The sequence below is a fragment of the Equus caballus genome, chromosome 7 (genome assembly GCF_041296265.1).
Source record: "Equus caballus isolate H_3958 breed thoroughbred chromosome 7, TB-T2T, whole genome shotgun sequence".
Classification (NCBI taxonomy): Eukaryota; Metazoa; Chordata; class Mammalia; order Perissodactyla; family Equidae; genus Equus; species Equus caballus.
In genome coordinates, this window is record NC_091690.1 from 54,206,130 (window position 1) to 54,226,934 (window position 20,805).

The 20,805-nt window shown below is 37.8% G+C and overlaps 1 protein-coding gene across 1 annotated transcript; it reads left to right on the forward strand.

Annotated features, from left to right (window-relative positions):
* Positions 1–202: 202 nt before the first annotated feature.
* OR7G65 (olfactory receptor family 7 subfamily G member 65) lies at positions 203–1,138 on the forward strand. The gene is given in 1 exon segment (NM_001391170.1): positions 203–1,138. A coding segment is annotated over 1 exon segment (936 nt).
* The last annotated feature ends 19,667 nt before the right edge of the window (positions 1,139–20,805 follow it).

The following is a 20,805-nucleotide window of genomic DNA, read 5'->3' on the forward strand; positions in this document are numbered from 1 at the left end:
CTTAACATACATCAAGTTCATCTGTAGAGGTTGTTAAAATAGACTAGTGATATTCAACCCAGAGTTTATCAGCAGAAGTCTGGAGTGCTACCACCGTTATTCATTTCCAGCAAGTTCCCAGTTGACGCTTCTGCCGCTTATCCTGGGACCATTACTTTTATTTTCTTTTTACTCGATTTCTTCCCTCAGATTTGTCTACAACATGGAGCCCAAAAATCACACAGGTGCTCCAGAATTCCTTCTCCTGGGATTGACAGATAATGCAGAACTTCAGCCCCTCATCTTTAGCCTGTTCCTATTCATTTACCTGATCACCATCGTGGGAAATCTACTCATCATTCTGGCTTTCAGCTCTGACTCCAAAATCCACACTCCCATGTATTTCTTTCTCTCCAGTCTCTCCTTTAATGACATTTGTGTAAGCACAACCACGATCCCAAAGATGCTTGTGAACATACAAGCCCAGAATCAGAGCATCACTTATATAGGGTGCCTCACTCAGATTGGATTTTTCCTGGTTTTTGGTGTATTTGAGAATTTTCTCCTTGCGGTAATGGCCTATGACCGCTATGTGGCCATTTGTCACCCACTGGTCTACATGGTCATCATGAACCCTCGTCTCTGTGGCCTGCTGATTCTACTCTCTTTGCTTCTTAGCATTGTGGATGCCCTCCTCCTCATTCTGATGACGTTACAGCTGTCCTTATGCAAGGACCTGGAAATCCCTCACTTCTTCTGCGAACTTGCTCAGGTCCTCAAGCTTGCCTGTTCTGATACACTTATCAATAGCATTCTGATATATTTTATGGCTGTCCTATTTGGGGGTATTCCTCTCTCTGGGATCATTTTCTCTTATACTCAAATTGTCTCCTCTGTTTTGAGAATGCCATCAGTGGGTGGAAAGCTTAAAGCTTTTTCCACCTGTGGGTCTCACCTCTCAGTTGTGTCCTTGTTCTATGGGACAGCTTTTGGAGTATATATTAGTTCTGCAGTGACAAACTCTTCCAGGAAGACAACAGTGGCTTCAGTGATGTACACTGTTGTCCCTCAAATGCTGAACCCCTTCATCTACAGTCTGAGGAACAAGGATATGCAGGGAGCCTTGAGGAATTTCATCAGAAGAGGACCTTTGCTGTGATTGTGCCATCTACTTTGAACTGTGGATTATAGAATGAGTCAAAGTGACAGAAATCCTGGGTGAGGCAGAATGCCTGATTCTTCCATCTGCTATTTCTTCTAAATAAGTAGATATCATAATGGCTAAGAACCTATCAACCTCGCCTTGAATCATGACTTTGCTTTTTATCTGGTTCTGTGATGTTTAACAAGAGATTTCAATTCTCTAAACTCAGTTTATTTGCTCAGGTTCCTTAGAAGCAGAGACTGATGCAGGAATTCTAGTTTTAGTGTTGTTGTTGTGTGTGTGTGTGTGTATGTGTGACTTCAGTAGAAGGAAAGTTTTAGGAACTGGATAGGGCAGGGACAGGACTGAAATATGACTGTAGGCATATCTACAGGTTAGCTTCCACCTGATCCCATGGTAGGAACATGTTAATTGCTCCCCAAAGTTAGGCTTACAGTAGGGCAAGGGATTTGACCTTTCATTTCTCAATTTAGTAATTAGTGAGATCAGTCACTGGTGAACCGTATCTTTCTGAGACAGCATTAGCATCCACCATATTAAGTTTCATTGTCTATAAAATTGGCATAATTAGATTATCTCAGTGGTATGAGATGATTGTGATAATTAAATTCAACTGTGATAAACCCTTCAGTTCTAATAAGAAAAAACAAACTCCAAGTTCAGTATGACCAAACAATAAAGAGAGTTATCTTTCATTGCAGAGACTTCAGAGATAAGGAATGTACAGGAAGAGTAGAGATTCACTCATTTCTCCATGAAGAGGATTTGTCCTAGGATTGGTTCTTGTCAGGGTCACTAGGTGGTGGCAGCAAATGAAGATGTCATACTTGAATATGATACCCAGACACAGAAATCTTGCTATTCCTCTCTGGGTAAGTTGTTACTAGATGTTTCCATGGAGTGACCAGATGATGTCTCTGTAGTGAGTTCAATGTTGGCCCTCAAAACAATACATCCACACTCTAACCTTCCTAACTTGCGGGTATTAAGTTATGATAAAAGGATGATTGTACTAATTTGGAAAAGAATATTTTCAGAGGAGGAGTTTATTCCATATTATCTGGGTGGACCCTAAATGTAATCACATGTATGCTTTTAAGATAGACAGCTATGGAGAAGATACAGGGAAAAGGAGGAGGTAATGCCGCCGTGGAGTTAGAAATTGGATTGACTCAACCAGCATATGATTATTCTTGTCTTATGAGACTGTCATTAACTTAAGCCTCTGGTGCATCTCTCTATGACTCCAGTGTAGATATACACACAATTTACTGAATAAATTTGCTTCCTTTCACTGTATTAAAGCTTAAAATTAATGAATAAATCCTTGCCTTGTTCTTCTCATCATTGTGCTTCTGAGATTCAATCATGTTGTTGCTTTTAGCAGTTATTTTCAATGCTCTGTACTTTTTTGTCCTTCCTGATTTTTGTTACATATATATATATCTCACATATATATGTATGTATTTAATGATTTAATGTATATATTTAATGATTTCTTGAGGTTATATTGGCTTATAACATTGTGTAAATGTCAAGTGTGCATTATTATTTTTCATTTTCTCTATAGACTGCACCTTGTTCACCACAAATAGTCTAGGTTTTATCCATCACCATATGTATGAGCTCCTTTATTCTTTTCGCCCTCTCCCCTCCCACTTTCCCTTTGGTAACCACCAATCTGTTCTCCTTGTATATGTGATTCTTTTTTTATCTTCCACATATGAGTGAAATAATACATATTTGTCATTTTCTATCTGACTTCTTTTGCTAAGAATAATAGCCTCTAGGTCCATTTATGTCACAAATGCTCTCCATTTTTATATTATATATGGTGACATTAAAAATAGCAATATTTTGAATTTTTTAAAAAATATTTTAATCTTTTTGCACTTCATTGAGGTATAATTGACAGATAAAGCTGTATATTTAAACTGTACAATGTGATTATTTGCTACACATATCCATTGTGAGATGATTACCAAAATCAAATTAACACATTGATAACCTCACATAGTTACCATTTATTTTGGTTAGAATGCTTCAGATATACTCTCTTCACAAATTTCAAGTATATAATAGAGTATTATTAAGTATAGTCAATGTGCTGTAAATTAGATTGCCAGAACATAGTCATCTTATAACTGAAAGTTTGTACCCTTTGACCAATATCTCCCTATTCCCCTGACCCCCAGCACTTGGTAACAATCATTCTACTCTCTTTTTCTTTCTTTCATTTTTTTATAAGTGATTTTTCTTTTTTTCAAAGATTGGCACTTAAGCTAACGACTTTTGCCAATCTTCTTTTTTTTTTTTTCCTTCTTCTTCTCCCCAGAGTCCTCCACTACATAGTTGTATATTCTAGTTGTGAGTGCCTCTGGTCGTGCCATGTGGGATGCTGCCTCATCGTGGCCTGATGAGTGGTGCCACATCTGTACTCAGGACCTGAACCAGTGAAACCCTGGGCCACTGAAGCAATGTGCATGAACTTAACCACTTGACCACAAGGCTGGCCCCTCTACTCTCTTTTTCTCTGAGTTAGATTTTTTTTTTTAAGATTCCACATATAAGTGATACCATGCAGTATTTATCTTTCTCTGTTGGGCTTATTGCACTTAGCATAATGTCCTCCAAGTTCACTCATGTCATCAAAAATGACAGAACTTCTTTTTTTTCTGGCTAAACGATAGTATGTGACATATATGTAAGTAAATATATACACCAAATTTTCTTTATCAACTCATCCATCAATTGACACTTAGGTTGTTTCTATACCTTGGCTATTCTCAATAATGCTGCAATGAACACGTGAGGTCAGATATCACTTCAAGAAACTGATTTCATTCCCTTCACATATATACCCAGAAGTGGGATACAGGAGCCTATAGCAGTTCTACTTTTTAAGTTGAGGTATAATTGACATATAACATTATATTAGTTTCAATGTGTACCACATAATGATTCAATATCTGTATATATTTTGAAATGATCACCACAATGTCTAATTAACATCTCTGACCATACATAGTTACAAATTTTTTTCTTGTGATGAGAACTCTAAGATTTACCATCTTAGAACTTTCAAATATTCCATGCAATATTATTAACTACAGTCACCATACTGTATATTATATACCCATGATATTTATGTTATAACTGGAAGTTCGTGCCTTTTGACTCCCTTCACCCATTTCACTCACTCCCTTTTCCACCTCTGACAACCACTAACCTATTCTCTGTATCTAATGAGCTCATGTTTTTGTTTTGTTTTCCTTTTAGATTCCCCATATAAGTGATATCATACAGTATTTGTCTTTCTCTGTTTAACCTATTTCATTTAGCATAATGTCCTCAAGTTCCATGTATGTTGTTGCAAGTTGTAAGATTTTCTTCTTATTTATGGCTGAATAATATTCCATTGTATATATATGTGTGTGTGTGTGTGTGCATATATATATATATATATATATATATATATATATATATATATCACATTTTCTTTACCCATTCACCTAGTGATGGACACTCAGGTTGTTTCCATGTCCTGGATATTGTAAATAATGCTGCAATAACATGAGAGTACTGATATATCTTAAAAATAGTGACTTTATCTCCTTCAGATATATTCCCAGAAGTGGGATGATGGATCATATGGTAGTTCTATTTTTATATTTTTGAGGAACTTCATACTGTTTTCCATACTAACGGTATCAATTTACAATTCCACCAATAGTGTGCCAGAATCCCTTTTCTCCACATCCTTGCCAACACTTATCTCTTGTATTTTTGATTACAGCCATTCTAAAGGTATGAAGCGATATCTCATTGTCATTTTGATTTGCGTTTCCTGATGATTTGTGATGTCGATCATGTTTTTATGTACGTGTTGGTGATTTGTATGTATTTGACTTATGTCTATTCAGCTCCTCTGCCAATTTTTTAATCAAATTGTTTATTTACTTTTTTTTGCTATTGAGTTGTGTGAGTTTTTAAATATTTTGGGTATTAACCTGTATTAGATACGTGGTTTGCAATATCCCATTCCATAGTAGTCTCTTCATTTTGTTAATGGTTTCTTTTACCGTGCCAAATTTTTTATGTTTGATATAGACCCACTTATTAATTTAAAATGGTGGTTCTGTTGTTGCTTGTGCTTTTGGTGTCATGATTGTTGTTAAGATCCATTTCAAGGAGCTTGCGCTCTGTTTTCTTCTAGGAGTTTTAAGGCTTCAGGTCTTATGTTTAAGTCATTAATCGATTTCGATTTGATATTTGTGAGTAGTATAAGATAGTGTCCAATTTCATTTTTATGCGTGTGATTATGCAGGTTTTCCTACACCATTTATTGAAGAGACTATCATTTCTGAATATCTTTGGCTTCCTTGTCAAGTATATGTTGACTGTATATGTGAAGGTTTATTTCTATGCTCTTGATTCTGTTTCATTGGTCTATGTGTCTGATTTTATGCCAGTACCTCACAGTTTCCATTACTTTTTAGTAATGGAATAGTAATTTAGTAATTTTTTCCATAGCTTTTTAGTGTAGTTTGAAATAAGGAAGTCTGACAGCTCCATCAAAGGTGACCAGAAACCATTTCAGGCTTTCTGAGGAGGCTGGTCAGATCACAGAGACAGGCTGCTGAGAGGTCAACCCTTGGGAAACAGTTGGGAAAGTACACAGTCAAGTCCTTTCTAGGGAGAAAGTGGGAGCCTTGTGTTTTTGCATCCTCCTTCTGCTCTGAGCCCAGGGCAACAGCCATGCGAAGTGCTTACCTATCCATTTAAAAACTGCCTCTCTATTTTCTGTGGTACTAGAGGACTCACAAGTGCCAAGCTATGTTGGCTCTCAGAGCTAAATGTCTTGGGAGCCAGTCCCTCAGGTTTGGCAATAATGTTGGTGCCCTAAGTGTGTGGTCCAAGCCTTTCCTTCTCAGGGATAAGCTGGGAGCTTGAGAATGCCTCCTGGTTGTAATGCACTGTACCAGGGGTGGAGTTTATGGTGTAAATATGTATCATGTTTTCCTATCTTTGTGATGTAGGTATTTTCTCAGTCCCCTGATATATGAGTCACTCAATCAGTTTCTGGATTTCTGGAAGTGGGAATTGATTGGTGTGTGCCTACATAGTCAGTATGTTCCTGAGAGGAGGGAGGTCAGGAATCTCCTATGCTGCCATATTGCTGATGTCAGTCAGAATTCATTAATTAATTTTAAACTTCTGAAAGACCAATATTGGGGAAAATTCATTTAATATGTAGTATTGGGAAATGTAAATGAGTGATAAAAAGATGCATTAGAATCCTATGAAAATGGCAGTGTTGTAGGGCAAAATGATCAAATAATGACCATCAAATACTGACTGTATCAATCCACTATCTGTTTCCATGCTCACATTGCCTCTTCCTTTTCTCTGTGTCTCCTTCATTTCTATTTTATAAACATACATGTGATTATTATTAATTCCCAGGTTATCCAGGGTAAGTGCATTCTATGAAAAGATCCTTTTTCCAAATAAGTAACATTCATCTTTTCATCATACAAGTTAATCACAAATTAAAGGAATTAAAATATGGACATATTGTATTGAAGCGTGCCACCACTTAACCCATTACAAATGTCCTCTGCTTGACTCCACCAAAAGGCCTATGATCATCTGACCCAGAGAAAGACAGTTTTCTGTCTCTCACCATCATATTCAAGTATGACGCCTGTATTTGATGCCACCACCTAGTGAACCCAAGGAGAACCAGCCCTAGGCCTCAATTATGCAATAGAGGAATGAATGAGCCCTACTCTGCTGTTCTCATATATTCCCTACCTCTGAAGTCCTTGTAATGACACACAATTATCTTTATTGTTTGACCACATTAAAGATAGGATTTTAAAATTATTATTATTAATTGGAGGCTTCCTCACTGATGAAGTTCAAGTATCTTGCAATTATCTCAAATCACTGAGATGATATAGTTATGCCAATTTCGTAGGTAATGAAACTGAGTCTAGTGGGTGCCAATGTTACCTCAAAGACATATGATTTATGAATGACTGGTTTCAATAATCACTAAATTGGGGTATGAAAGGTGAGCTCCATGTGCCACTGTAAGCTTAACTTTGGGTTTCCAATGGTGTGTTTCTATCATGGGACCAGGTAGAAGCCAGCTCTAGATACGACAAGAATAATTCTTCCTGATTGCACCTTTTCCCTGCATTATTCATCTATTACACCTTTCTTTCCTCTAAGAGTCATCCACAAAAATGTTACTAAAACATTAATCACTGCTGCAGGCACTTGGTTTATATAGAACCCAAGAACATAGATTGAGTAAAGAATGAAAATAATTTTTTTTTATTAATGTTATGATAGATTACAACCTTGTGAGATTTCAGTTGTACATTTTTGTTAGTCATGTTGTGGGTACACCACTTCCCCCTTTGTGCCCTTCCCCCAGCCCCCCTTTTCCCTGGTAACCACCAATCAGATCTCCTTGTCAATATGTTAACTTCCACCTATGAGTGGAGTCATATAGAGTTCGTCTTTCTCTGACTGGCTTATTTCGCTTAACATAATACCCTTGAGGTCCATCCACGTTGCTGCGAATGGGCCAATTTTGTCTTGTTTTATGGCTGAGTAGTATTCCATTGTGTATATATACCATATCTTCTTTATCCAATCATCAGTTTCTGGGCATGTAGTTTGGTTCCACGTCTTGGCTATTGTAAATAATGCTGCGATGAACATAGGGGTGCAAGGGACTCTTGGGATTTCTGATTTCAGGTTCTTAGGATAGATACCCAGTAATGGGATGGCTGGGTCATAGGGTATTTCTATTTTTAGCTTTTTGAGAAATCTCCATACTGTTTTCCATAGTGCCTGTACCAGTTTGCATTCCCACCAACAGTGTGTGAGGGTTCCTTTTTCTCTACAACCTCTCCAACATTTGTCGCTCTTGGTTTTGGATGTTTTTGCCAATCTAACGGGTGTAAGGTGATATCTTAGTATGGTTTTCATTTGCATTTCCCTGATGATTAGCGATGATGAAGATCTTTTCATGTGTCTATTGGCCATATTTATATCTTCTTTTGAGAAATGTCTGTTCATGTCCTCTGCCCATTTTTTGATCGGGTTGTTTGTTTTTGTGTTGTTAAGCCATGAGAGTTCTTTGTATATTATGGAGATTAACCCTTTGTCGGATAAGTGGCTTGTAAATATTTTTTCCCAATTAGTGAGCTGTTTTTTTGTTTCAATCCTGTTTTCCCTTGCCTTGAAGAAGCTCTTTAGTCTGATGAAGTCCCATTTGTTTATTCTTTCTATTGTTTCCCTCAGCCAACCATTTGTTGAAGAGGCTTTCTTTTCTCCATTGTAGGCCCTCTGCTCCTTTGTCGAAGATTAGCTGTCCATAGATGTGTGGTTTTATCTCTGGGCTTTCAATTCTGTTCCATTGATCTGTGGACCTGTTTTTGTACCAGTACCATGCTGTTTTGATCACTGTAGCTTTGTAGTATGTTTTGAAATTGGGGATTGTGATTCCGCCGGCTTTGTTTTTCTTGCTCAGGATTGCTTTAGCAATTCGCAGTCTTTTGTTGCCCCATATGAATTTTAGGATTCTTTGTTCAATTTCTGTGAAGAATGTTCTTGGGATTCTGATTGGGATAGCACTGAATCTGTAGATTGCTTTAGGTAGTATGGACATTTTAACTATGTTTATTCTTCCAATCCATGTGCATGGAATGTCTTTCCATCTCTTTATGTCTTCGTCAATTTCTTTCAAGAAAGTCTTGTAGTTTTCATTGTATAGATCCTTCACTTCCTTGGTTAAGTTTATCCCAAGGTATTTTATTCTTTTCATTGCGATTGTGAATGGGACTGAGTTCTTGAGTTCTTTTTCTGTTAGTTCATTGTTAGTGTATAGAAATGCTACTGATTTATGTATGTTGATTTTATACCCTGCTACTTTGCTGTAGTTGTTGATTGTTTTTAATAGTTTTTCTATGGATTCTTTGGGGTTTTCTATGTATAAGATCATGTCGTCTGCAAACAGCGAGAGTTTTACTTCTTTGTTACCTGTTTGGATTCCTTTAATTTCTTTTTCCTGCCGAACTGCTCTGGCCAACACCTCCAGTACTATGTTGAATAGGAGTGGTGAAAGTGGGCACGCTTGTCTTGTTCCTGTCCTCAGAGGGATGGCTTTCAGTTTTTGTCCATTGAGTATGATGTTGGCTGTGGGTTTATCATATATGGCCTTTATTATGTTGAGGTACTTTCCTTCTATACCCATTTTATTGAGGGTTTTTATCATAAATGGGTGTTGGATCTTGTCGAATGCTTTCTCTGCATCTATTGAGATGATCATGTGGTTTTTGTTTTTCATTTTGTTGATGTAGTGTATCACGTTGATTGACTTGCGGATGTTGAACCATCCCTGTGTCCCTGGTATAAATCCCACTTGATCATGGTGTATAATCTTTTTGATGTATTGCTGTATTCGGTTTGCCAGAATTTTGTTGAGGATTTTTGCATCTATGTTCATCAGTGATATCGGCCTGTAGTTCTCCTTCTTTGTGTTGTCCTTGTCAGGTTTGGGGATCAGAGTGATGTTGGCTTCATAGAATGTGTTAGGGAGTACTCCATCTTCCTCAATTTTCTGGAATAGTTTGAGAAGGATAGGTATTAAATCTTCTTTGAATGTTTGGTAGAATTCTTCAGAGAAGCCGTCTGATCCTGGACTCTTATTTTTGGGCAGGTTTTTATTACTGTTTCTATTTCCTTACTTGTGATTGGCCTATTGAGATTCTCCATTTCTTCCTGATGCAGTTTGGGGAGGTTGTAGGAGTCTAGGAATTTGTCCACTTCTTCCAGGTTGTTCAATTTTTTTGGCATATAGTTTTCATAGTATTCTCTTATGATGCCTTGTATTTCTTTGGTATCTGTTGTGATTTCTCCTCTCTCATTACTAATTTTATTTATTTGAGATTTCTCTCTTCTTTTCTTGGTGAGTCTGGCTAAGGGTTTGTCGATTTTGTTAATTTTTTCGAAGAACCAACTCTTTGTTTCATTGATCCTTTCTACTGTCTTTTTTGTTTCAATATCATTTATTTCTGCTCTTATTTTTATTATTTCCGTCCTTCTACAGACTCTGGGCTTTGTTTGTTCTTCTTTTTCTACTTCTGTTAGGTGTCGTTTGAGGTTGCTTATGTGAGCTTTTTCTTGTTTAGTGAGGTGAGCCTGTATTGCAATGAATTTCCCTTAGGACTGCTTTTGCTGCATCCCAAATGATTTGGTATGTCGTGTTCTCATTTTCATTTGTCTCCAGATAATATTTGATTTCTTCTTTAATTTCTTCAATGATCCATTGTTTGTTCAGAAGTGTGTTGTTTAGTCTCCACATTTTTGCACCTTTCTCTGCTTTTTTCTTGTAGTTGATTTCTAGTTTCATAGCATTATGATCAGAAAAGATGCTTGAGATTATTTCAGCTCTCTTGTATTTCTTGATGTTTGCTTTGTTTCCCAAAATATGGTCAATTCTTGAGAATGTTCCTTGTGCACTTGAGAAAAATGTGTAACCTGCTGTTTTTGGATGAAATGTTCTATATATATCTATTAAGTCCATCTGGTCTAATTTTTCATTTAATTCTATTATTTCCTTGTTGATTTTTCTGTCTGGATGTTCTGTCCATTGGTGTTAATGGTGTGTTCATGTCCCCTACTATTATTGTATTGTTGTTGATGTCTTCTTTTAGTTCTGTTAAGAGTTGCTTTACAAATTTTGGTTCTCCTGTGTTGGGTGCGTATATATTTATAAGTGTTATGTCTTCTTGGTGGAGAGTCCCTTTTATCATTATATACTGTCCCTCTTTGTCTTTCTTTATCTGTTTTGCTTTGAAGTCTACCTGGTCTAATATTAGTATAGCAACACCTGCTTTCTTTTGTTCATTATTAGCTTGGAGTATTGTTCTCCATCCCTTCACTCTGAGTCTGTGTTTGTCTTTGGGGCTGAGGTGTGTTTCCTGGAGGCAGCATATTGTTGGGTCTTGTTCTTTGATCCATCCTGCCACTCTGTGTCTTTTGATTGGGGAGTTCAATCCATTTACATTTAGAGTGGTTATTGAGATATGGGGGCCTAGCGCTACCATTTTATGTCTTGTTTTCTGGTTTTCTTCAATTTCCTTTGTTTCTCGTCCCATGGTTTAATCTGTTCTGATGAAGAGCTGCTACTCTCTGTTGTCCTTCTACTTATCTCCTCTGCTCTTGGTTTTGTAGTCCCTTTCCTTTTTTGGATTTTTCAGGACTGAGGGTTTTCCTGAGGATTTCCTGAAGAGGAGGTTTTGTGGCAATGAACTCCCTTAATTTTTGTTTATCTGGGAAAGTTTTTATTTCTCCATCGTATTTGAAGGATATTTCCACTGGGTAGAGAATTCTTGGCTGTCGGTTTTTGTCCTTCAGATTTTTGAATATATCATTCCACTCTCTTCTAGCCTGTAAAGTTTCTGCTGAGAAATCTGCTGATAGCCTGATGGGGGTTCCTTTGTAGGTTAGTTTCTTTTGCCTGGCTGTCCTTAGTATTTTCTCCTTGTCGTTCACTTTTGCTAGCTTCACTACTATATGCCGTGGGGTTGGTCTTCTTGCATTGATAAAGTTTGGAGATCTATTGGCTTCTGTCACCTGAAGATCCATCTCTCTCACCAGATTTGGGAAGTTCTCTGCCATTATTTCTTTGAATGGGCTTTCTGCCCCTTTCTCCTTCTCTTCTCCCTCTGGTATACCTATAATCCTTACGTTGCATCTCCTAATTGTGTCTGATAATTCTCGGAGAGTTTCTTCATTTCCTTTTAGTCTTACTTCTCTCTCCTCCTCTGCCTGCAGCATTTCTATATTCCCATCTTCCAAATTGCTAATTCTTTCCTCCATATTATCGGCCCTACTGTTCAGTGCATCTAGATTTTTCTTAATCTGCTCTATTGTTTTCTTCATTTCCAGTATTTCTGTTTGGTTCTTCTTTATCGTATCAAACTCTTTTGTGACATAGCTCCTGAACTCGTTGAGTTGTCTAACTGAATTCTCTCAACTCATTGAGTATTTTAACGATGGCTGTTTTGAAGTCATCGTCATTTAGGTTATATATTTCATTTTCTTTGGGACTGTTTTCTGTGTATTTGTTATTTTCCTTCTGTTCTGGAGATTTAATGTATTTTTTCATATTACTTGATGTTGTAGATTTGTGCCTCCGCATAGAGATAGAGTTTAGTTGCTCCTTCCACTTGTTTCTGCTGGTGTGGTGGGGGAGCAGCTGTTTATACTGCACCCACCAGGAACCCTATCCGCAGTTGCTAACTGGGCCTGGGCCCCTCCTCATAGTCACAGTGGTCCTTTGGATTCCCTCTTCTGCCATGGGGGCTGTCATGGGGCGGCTTCAGGCTGCTGGTGCCTACTGTTGCAGCCCACCTAGACGTGCTCCCTCCTTGGGGTCTGCAATGGTGTTATGGGCTTCTCCAGCAGCCAGGGGTAGGATCACTTATATTTGCCACTCTGTCACTGTCGGCACCCACAAAATCTCACTTGTCCACTATGGGTCACAGCAGAGCTATTGGCATCTTCTACAGTCTGTGGTTAGCTCACCTAGCTATGCTACTTTTGTCCTGGTGTCTTCCAGCTTTGTGGCTGCCGGATGGGTGCTCTCTACTAGTGCTGTGCAGAGGCTTTCACTGAGGCTGCTGTGAGCCTGTAGGGTTTCCCCCTAGGCTATGGAGCCGGGTTGCTGGAACTCCACCCAGCCCCAGTCCTGTTCCCCAGGAACTCGGGGAGCCCTTTGCCCTGTCTTGGGGATAGCCAGAGATCCTGATTTCAGTGGTAGCTGGTCAGCTGCTGCCCTGCCTGATATTCTCCTCTCCGGGACCCTCCCGGTGTTGTGGATGCTGGGCGTGGCCCCTCCGCTAATGGCAGACAGAGAGTTTTGTCTGCTGCCCGGGTGGAACTCTGGAGCTTCCCCTCCGGGCCACGGAGCTGGCCTCTGGTGCTCCAAGCAGCCCCAGTCCTCTCTGAGATCTCCAGAAATCCCTTGCCCCATGGGGAGGGCAACGGCAGCTGGGGGTCGCCACGCCCTCTGGGATTCTCTCCGGGACTTTCCCAGAGTTGTGAATGCTGGGCGTGGCCCCTCCGCTAATGGCAGACAGAGAGTTTTGTCTGCTGCCTGGGCGGAACTCTCGAGCTGCCCCTCTGGGCCGCGGAGCTGGCCTCTGCAGCTTCACCCAGCCCCAGTCCTCTCTGAGATCTCCAGCAATCCCTAGCCACACCATGCAGGCAGTGGCAGCTGGGGGACCGCCGCACCCTCTGTGATTCTCTCTGGGACCCTCCGGGCACCGTGGACACCAGGTGGGACCTCTCCACCAATGGCGGGGTGAAACTCTTCCCGTGGGCTCAGGTGTGTAACTCTAGAGTTTCCCTCTGTGTTTAGGAGTAATTGCGGGGGGTTTAGGTAGGGCTCTGGTCACCTGTTTCCACCGTCTCTCCTCTGGTGTGTGCTTGCTCCTGCCCTAGGTGTGTGTTGATCTTCTGGAGGCATCCGTTGGAAGAAAGCCGCTTGCAGGTACTAGGCTGTTCAGTCGGGGTCGGAGAGTTTTCACCTATTTCCACCTCCTCCCGGAGGGAAGTCCGTCTGCCTTCTGATGTACAGTCGCATGGGTCTCTCAGACGTCCTGAGATGCCATCTCAAGAATGAAAATAATTTTTAAAACAACACAGAATCACACAAAAGAAAATTCAGATTTGAACTTCAAGTTAAAATATTTGGCCATGAGATTATCTAGTCATTTTAGAATAATTTGCTGACATAAGAATTAGGCTCAAAGAAATATAGGTATCCATGTACCAGAAAAAGAACTGAAATATAAAATGATAGGTGGGCTGGAGCCAAGCAGCTCTGCTGATTTCTTTTTTGACCATATATTGTATGATTTATTTATATGAAATGTCAAGAATAGGCAAACTTAAAATACAGAATACAGATTAGTGGTTGACAAGTACTAGTGAGTGTGAGAGATGGAATGTGAATGCTAATGGATACAGGAGTTCATTTGTTTTTGAAAAATTATTTTATTATTCTTTTTATTGCAGTAGCAGTGGTTTATAACATTATATAAATTTCAGGTGTACATTTTTATATATTTTTATTTCTGTGTAGATTACAACATATTCACCATCCAAAGTCTAATTACAATCCAGCACCACACACATGTGCCTATCATCCCTTTCTCCATCCTCCCTCCCTCCTTCCCCACTGGGGACCACCAATCCAATCTCTGTTTCTATGTGTTTGTTTCTCATTGTTTTTATCTTCTACTTATGAGTGAGATCATACAGTATTTGACTTTCTCCCTCTGACTTATTTCACTTAGTATAATAACGTCAAGGTCCATCCATGTTGTCACAAATGGCTGGATTTCATCATTTCTTATGGCTGAGTAGTATTCCATTGTGTATATATATCACATCTTCTTTATCTATTCGCCCTTTGATGGATACCTAGGTTGCTTCCAAGTCTTGGCTCTTGTGAGTAATGTGATGAACAAAGGGGTGCATGTATCTTTATGCATTTGTCTTTTCAAATGGTTTGGATAAAAACCCAGCAGTGGAATAGCTGGATCATATGGTATATCTATTCTTAACTTCTGAGGAAAGTCCATACTGTTTTCCATAATGGCTGCACCAGTGTGTACTCCCACCAGCAGTGTACGACAGCTCCTGTCTCTCCACATAAAATGCTGCTAAGACTGATGTCAAAGAGCATACTGCCTATGTTTTCTTCTAGAAGTTGCACAGTTTCAGGTCTTAAATTCAAGTCTTTAATCCATTTTGAGTTAATTTTTGTGTATGGTATAAGGTAATGGTCTACTTTCATTCTTTTCCATATGGCTGTCCAGTTTTCCCAACACCATTTTTTTATCTTTTATTTTTTCTTTTCATTTATTTGTTTATTTTAGGATGTACATCATAACATATTTCTAATTCTGTGTAGATTAAATCACCCGAAAACTAATTATAGTCCATCCCCTCACATGTAAGCTTAATCATCCCTTTTGCTCTCTCTCCTCCCCCCTTCCCTATGGTAACCACCAATCCAATCTCCAATGCTATGTATTTATCGTTGTTTTTATCGTCTACTTATGAGTGAGATCATACGGTAGTTGACTTTCTCTCTCTGACTTATTTCACTCAGCAGAATAACCTCAAGGTCCATCCATGTTGTCACAAATGGCCGGCTTTCATCATTTCTTACGGCTGAGTAGTATTCCATCATGTATAAATATCACATCTTAGATACCATTTTTAGATAGCAGCGACATCTCTATCTAACTAATGATATCAGAAAATTAGACTCTAACTTTAAGTGTGAAAACATAGTTTATATATGTGGGTATAAAATATATATTTATAGATACAGCTTAGCTCTTGTAAAATGCACTCAAAGAGGTTTCTTTCTAAGAGTTGCTGAATGTTTCTTGAACCTTAATCTTTATTCTATATATTTTATACAGCAGATTCCAATCCAAAATCTGCAAGCAATTTTGACTGTGATCAATATAGATGGATTTTATGATTTTATAAACACCATTTTCAATTTCAACACAATAGTTTCAGTGTCCATTTTTCTTTCACATTAGGCGATCATGCATTGAAATTATGGCTCTTTTTTTTTAATAGAATAATGCGAATTTATAATGTCACTGCCAAAGAATTAGTATGCTGCTCCATCTATCCTCTCACTAGAATGAGCGAGATTCCAACCATAATTTAATAGGTGAAGATGATGCTCTAGGTTAATACTTAATTATAAACTTTCCTTGTGAATGAATTTAATATGTTCATTCATTTATCAGTTTATTTTACCACATGATAACTCTTTCCATATGAACTTTGATTTTTAATCAACAGAGTTCTTGATATAGTATTTGAAAAAAGCATGTGACAGGATGGCATTTGAAGGTCATCCATTCACTTCAACACACTAAATAATAGGAAAAATATTAAAAGCCATAGCTGGTCTCATAAAACAAGGGAAAGGTTTCCATGTGCCACAAAAATAACTCAAACAAAGAGTGAGCAGACAAAAGCCAAAGTTCCTATGGATTTACTTCTGTAATGAAGGAGTTACTCTCTCCAGGAAATGAGCATCCTGGAAGCTAGATGTCCTAGAAGAGATTAGGTGCTTGAGGTCAAAGGAAAAAGTGGAGCTTCTATATTTGAGAAATGTAGGTGAACACGAACATTGTGGACACTCTCTGGGCCCATGAATGTGGACTTGCAACAGCTGAAAGTTTCAGAAAAGCTGCAGGGAAGAACTTAACCAAGTTACCTTCTGGTGTGGTGACTGGATTTGTGATACAACATATCCAAGCAGCAGGAGATTCAAAACTACACTTAGGACTGGAGAACTGATTGGTGATTGGTGAAGCTGCTAGATGAGAAAACATGAGCCTATGGGTGAAAAGAGAGAGAGAGTGGAAATCCTTCCCACCCAAATAGAACCTGAAAATCAAAATGTACATAGGAAGAAAAATAATCCTGAAACAGATAATTACCATAATGAATGAACAGCACATGAGGAGGCCAGCGTGGCTGAAATAGAATGAAAGATGTGGAAAATAGTGAAGAGGAGGTAGTGTCAGCCTGACTACACAAAAGGCTACTGATAAGGGCAGAGGCAGGGTAGCCCAGCTGTGGTGGAATTTGAAAAAACCTCTCACAAGAATTTCTGTCTGTGCACAGTTTCATCACCAGCACCTAGAAAAGTGATTGACAAGAGTGTGCTCTCAATTAATATTTATTGAATGAATTAATAAAAATCATATGTGTGTATTAGAATTCTAATGTGATTTAACACATTTATAAGGTAAGAGTAAAATATATCATTATTTTCAATAGATGGAGAAAAGAATTTGAAGAAAAAGCAATATCCTTCCATGATAATAAAAATAGTGAAGTAAGAATAGAAGAAACCACCTTAACTCAAAACAGAGCATTTCAGAAGTAATCTATATTAAATGAAATGGTCAATGGTAAAATATTTTAAAACCATTCTCTTTAAACTGAAGAAAATATAACAGATAGCAACTGACACTACTTTCATTAGAATAACACAGTGTAGGTCTGAGCTATTGAGAATACATGAACAAGTCACAATTAGAGATAAAATTAGCTCCTGGTAGAGAATGCCAAGGAATATATAGATAATTTATTAGAGAAAACAATAGAATGTAGCAAATTTGCTTGAATGAAAATCGCTATAAAAATATAAATTGCATGCTTTTACAAAGGAAAATTTATTTGGAAAGTGTGATTTCTAAAAGATATTTTTAACAATCTCATCAGATAAATACTGGAAGAGATCTGAAAGCATGCTATGGAAAAATCTATAACATTTTACTGAAGGGCGCAAAATAAGAACTAAAAATGGAGAAATATTCTCATTTTGAATAGACATACACGGCATCATAGATATGTCAATTTTCCTCAGATATCTTTATATATTGAAGGCAAGTACTGGGATTTTATTGTATTTGGCAGGCTGATTTTAAACTTTATATGAAAGAGAAATTGAAAAAGAAGATTTGACTTGACAAATAAAAACAAAGTGTAGTACTTGCCTTACAAGACATATTATGGAACAATAGTAACTAAAATGATAAGGTTATGTAAAAGACAGAAAAACCATACCAATAAAACCCTTATCTATATGGAGATTTTTTTAGGACAGAGGAGGCATTGAATACTGTAAGACAAAGTGGCATTACAGGGAAAGAAGAGTGCAATTAAGTTAATTTTTCAGTTAATAATTCAGTTTAATTTTCAGTTAATAATTTCAGTGCTGAAATTATTGTATTCATATCAGAGAAACTAAAATTTGATTGTATCTCAAAGCATACTAAAAAATCATTCCAAAGTAACAAACCCTTAAGCCTGAAAGACAAAACGATTAAGTGTTTTGAAAACAATATAGGAAAACATCCTTATCATGTTGGAGGGTAAGTATTCTTTAAATAATATAATCACAGTACAAAAAAGAAAAGAGTGAGGGGCTGGCCCCGTGGCCGAGTGGTTGAGTTCGCGTGCTCCGCTGCAGGCGGCCCAGTGTTTCGTTGGTTCGAATCCTGGGCGCGGACATGGCACTGCTCATCAGACCACGCTGAGGCAGCGTCCCACATGCCACAACTAGAAGAACCCACAACGAAGAATACACAACTATGTACTGGGGGGCTTTGGGGAGAAAAAGGAAAAAATAAAATCTTTCAAAAAAAAAAGAAAAAAGAAAAGAGTGAGAAGTTCAACTACTTTAAATAAGATGATAATGGCTTAATATCCTGAAAATATAATGAACTCCCACAACTCAACAACAAAAAGCACAAAATATAATTTAAAATGGGAAAATGACTTGCATAGACTTTCCTCAAAAAAGAAAACTAGAATTCATTACAAAGGAGTGTGTGTGCATGTGTGCAAGGTATGTGGAATGAAGGTGAACATGAAGAGGTAGAGAGAACTGGGTGGTGTACACTTGGCCTAAAAAGGTCAGGGATTAGCCATCATGAATTTCTCTCTTCTACTGTCTTGGTCTTTAAGGATTTGCAGTGCCCAGGGGTCAGAATGACACTAAAAATATTTGTTTAATGAGGCACCTTGGATATTGATCTCCAAGGGATATAGAGACTATAAAGAGTCAGCCTGTGCAACCTCATTCAACAGCCCTTGCCTGGTCAGGAGCAAGCACAACTGAGGCTCCATCCAGCGATGATCTGCCTTGGCCAGGAGCCCATTGCCTCACTTGGTGCTTCCTTCATTCTTAAAGGTATATCTTCTGTCTTTAAAGTCCAGGTAAATTGTCAAGCATCATTCCAAAGTGATGACAGTCAGGTAACTTGAAGCCCCTGAGTTAACACTTTGGTAATGAGGATAGCTGTTTTACTACAAATTCATTTATGTGTAGAAATGAGGAGAATACACACATGAAATGATCAGAACCAAGCTTCCATGGGACTGAAGCCTAACTGTCTTTTGTTGACAAGTTCTCATGTACATATGTACGAATATACAACCAGCTTTCAATCTGCTAGTCTACTATTTTTGGTAAAAAATGGCAGAACCAATTTTCCTCCTGAGCAGAAATCTTCCCCTTAGCAACCATAATGACCATTCTAAAACTTCCTGACTTTGTAGTGAATTCTTGTTTTATCATGAAGAAGGGGTTTGGTTAGCTTTTCCTTTCATTTTCAGTCCTGGTTCTTGACACACTGCTATATGGAGGAGGGTTTGTATTATCCCTGTAGCTGGGCTGTGAAAACACAGGGGCAAGAGTGGAGACACAGAGACATAGCCAGCTACCTTCCGAGTACACCTGTTTCTCTTTATAAAATTATCAGGTATTTTATGTAAGAACAACACAGAGAGTATCATAAATAAAAACATATGACCACCCTTCAACTCATTCCAGAGTTCACAAATGTTGACATTCTGCTATATCAGCTTCAAGTCTTTTTTATAAGGCAACAAAATAATATGCGTACAGAGGGCACCTCTTTTGTATCCCTCTCAGCTCTTGTTTTCTCCTTGCTAAAGACAGCACCATGTAGAATGTGATGGTATCCCCCGAATGGCTTTATATTTTATGTGTATTCATAGGCATATATGGGATGAAAGGCATAACCATAATACCTATCATGTAAGGAACAGAGAAGTAAAACATGAGGTAAGAAATAGTGGACGCTCTTCGGTAATTAAAATTAATAAAGCAGGATTAAATATATCAACAATAAAGAAGAAATAAATTACATAAGAATGCCAAATGTAAATGACATGAACTGTATGGTTTTGTTTATATAAAGCTTTCAAAATACAAAACAATGCAATTGTTTAAGGAACAATAATATTAATTATAGTAAAAATTGTACAGGAGTAATATATATGAAGTTCATGTAGTGGTTCCCCTGAGGAAGGAAAAGAATGAAGAAATTGCAGATACATGATGTAGGTGCTTCCTACATACCGGTATTATTTATTGCAATAAAATATGTAGAATGAAGATAGTGAAGAGTGTGAATTTTATACTGTTGACTAGCAGATACCAGTACTTCATTGTTATCTCTGAATTTTTTTGGCTTGAATAATCTATAACAAAAATAAATGTACACAGATTCGTTTTTATTATGGATTATTACTTGCAAGGGTTCCAGATATATTTAAAATTTTCTAATGATGTGTACTTTATGTAATTTGAAAATATTTCTCATAGGTTTCCATTATTTTTATTGTAACATATATCTAATTCATTTTATTACTTTATTTTAATTGTTATATATTTCGTCATGTGTCCATTTCAAATGAATATTATTATCCTTAATGTTTCTTTCATTCCTTTTCTACATAATGTAGGTTCCCAGATAGAGTTTCAATGCAGAAACTCTCCCCTGAAATTTGCAGTTAACATCCAGGGATGTTCTCTCTTTCTATTTTCTTTCTTCAACTAGCCTCACTCCATTGTTTTCTTCTGAGGAGTGAAACGTGCCAGGAGATTTCCTCATGGTGGAAAAAAAGGAAATGTCGGTATAGGGTCCCGTATGCTGAGTGCTGTGCTGGATGCCTTTCTTCCATTCATTTTTCATCTTTGCAACAACTCC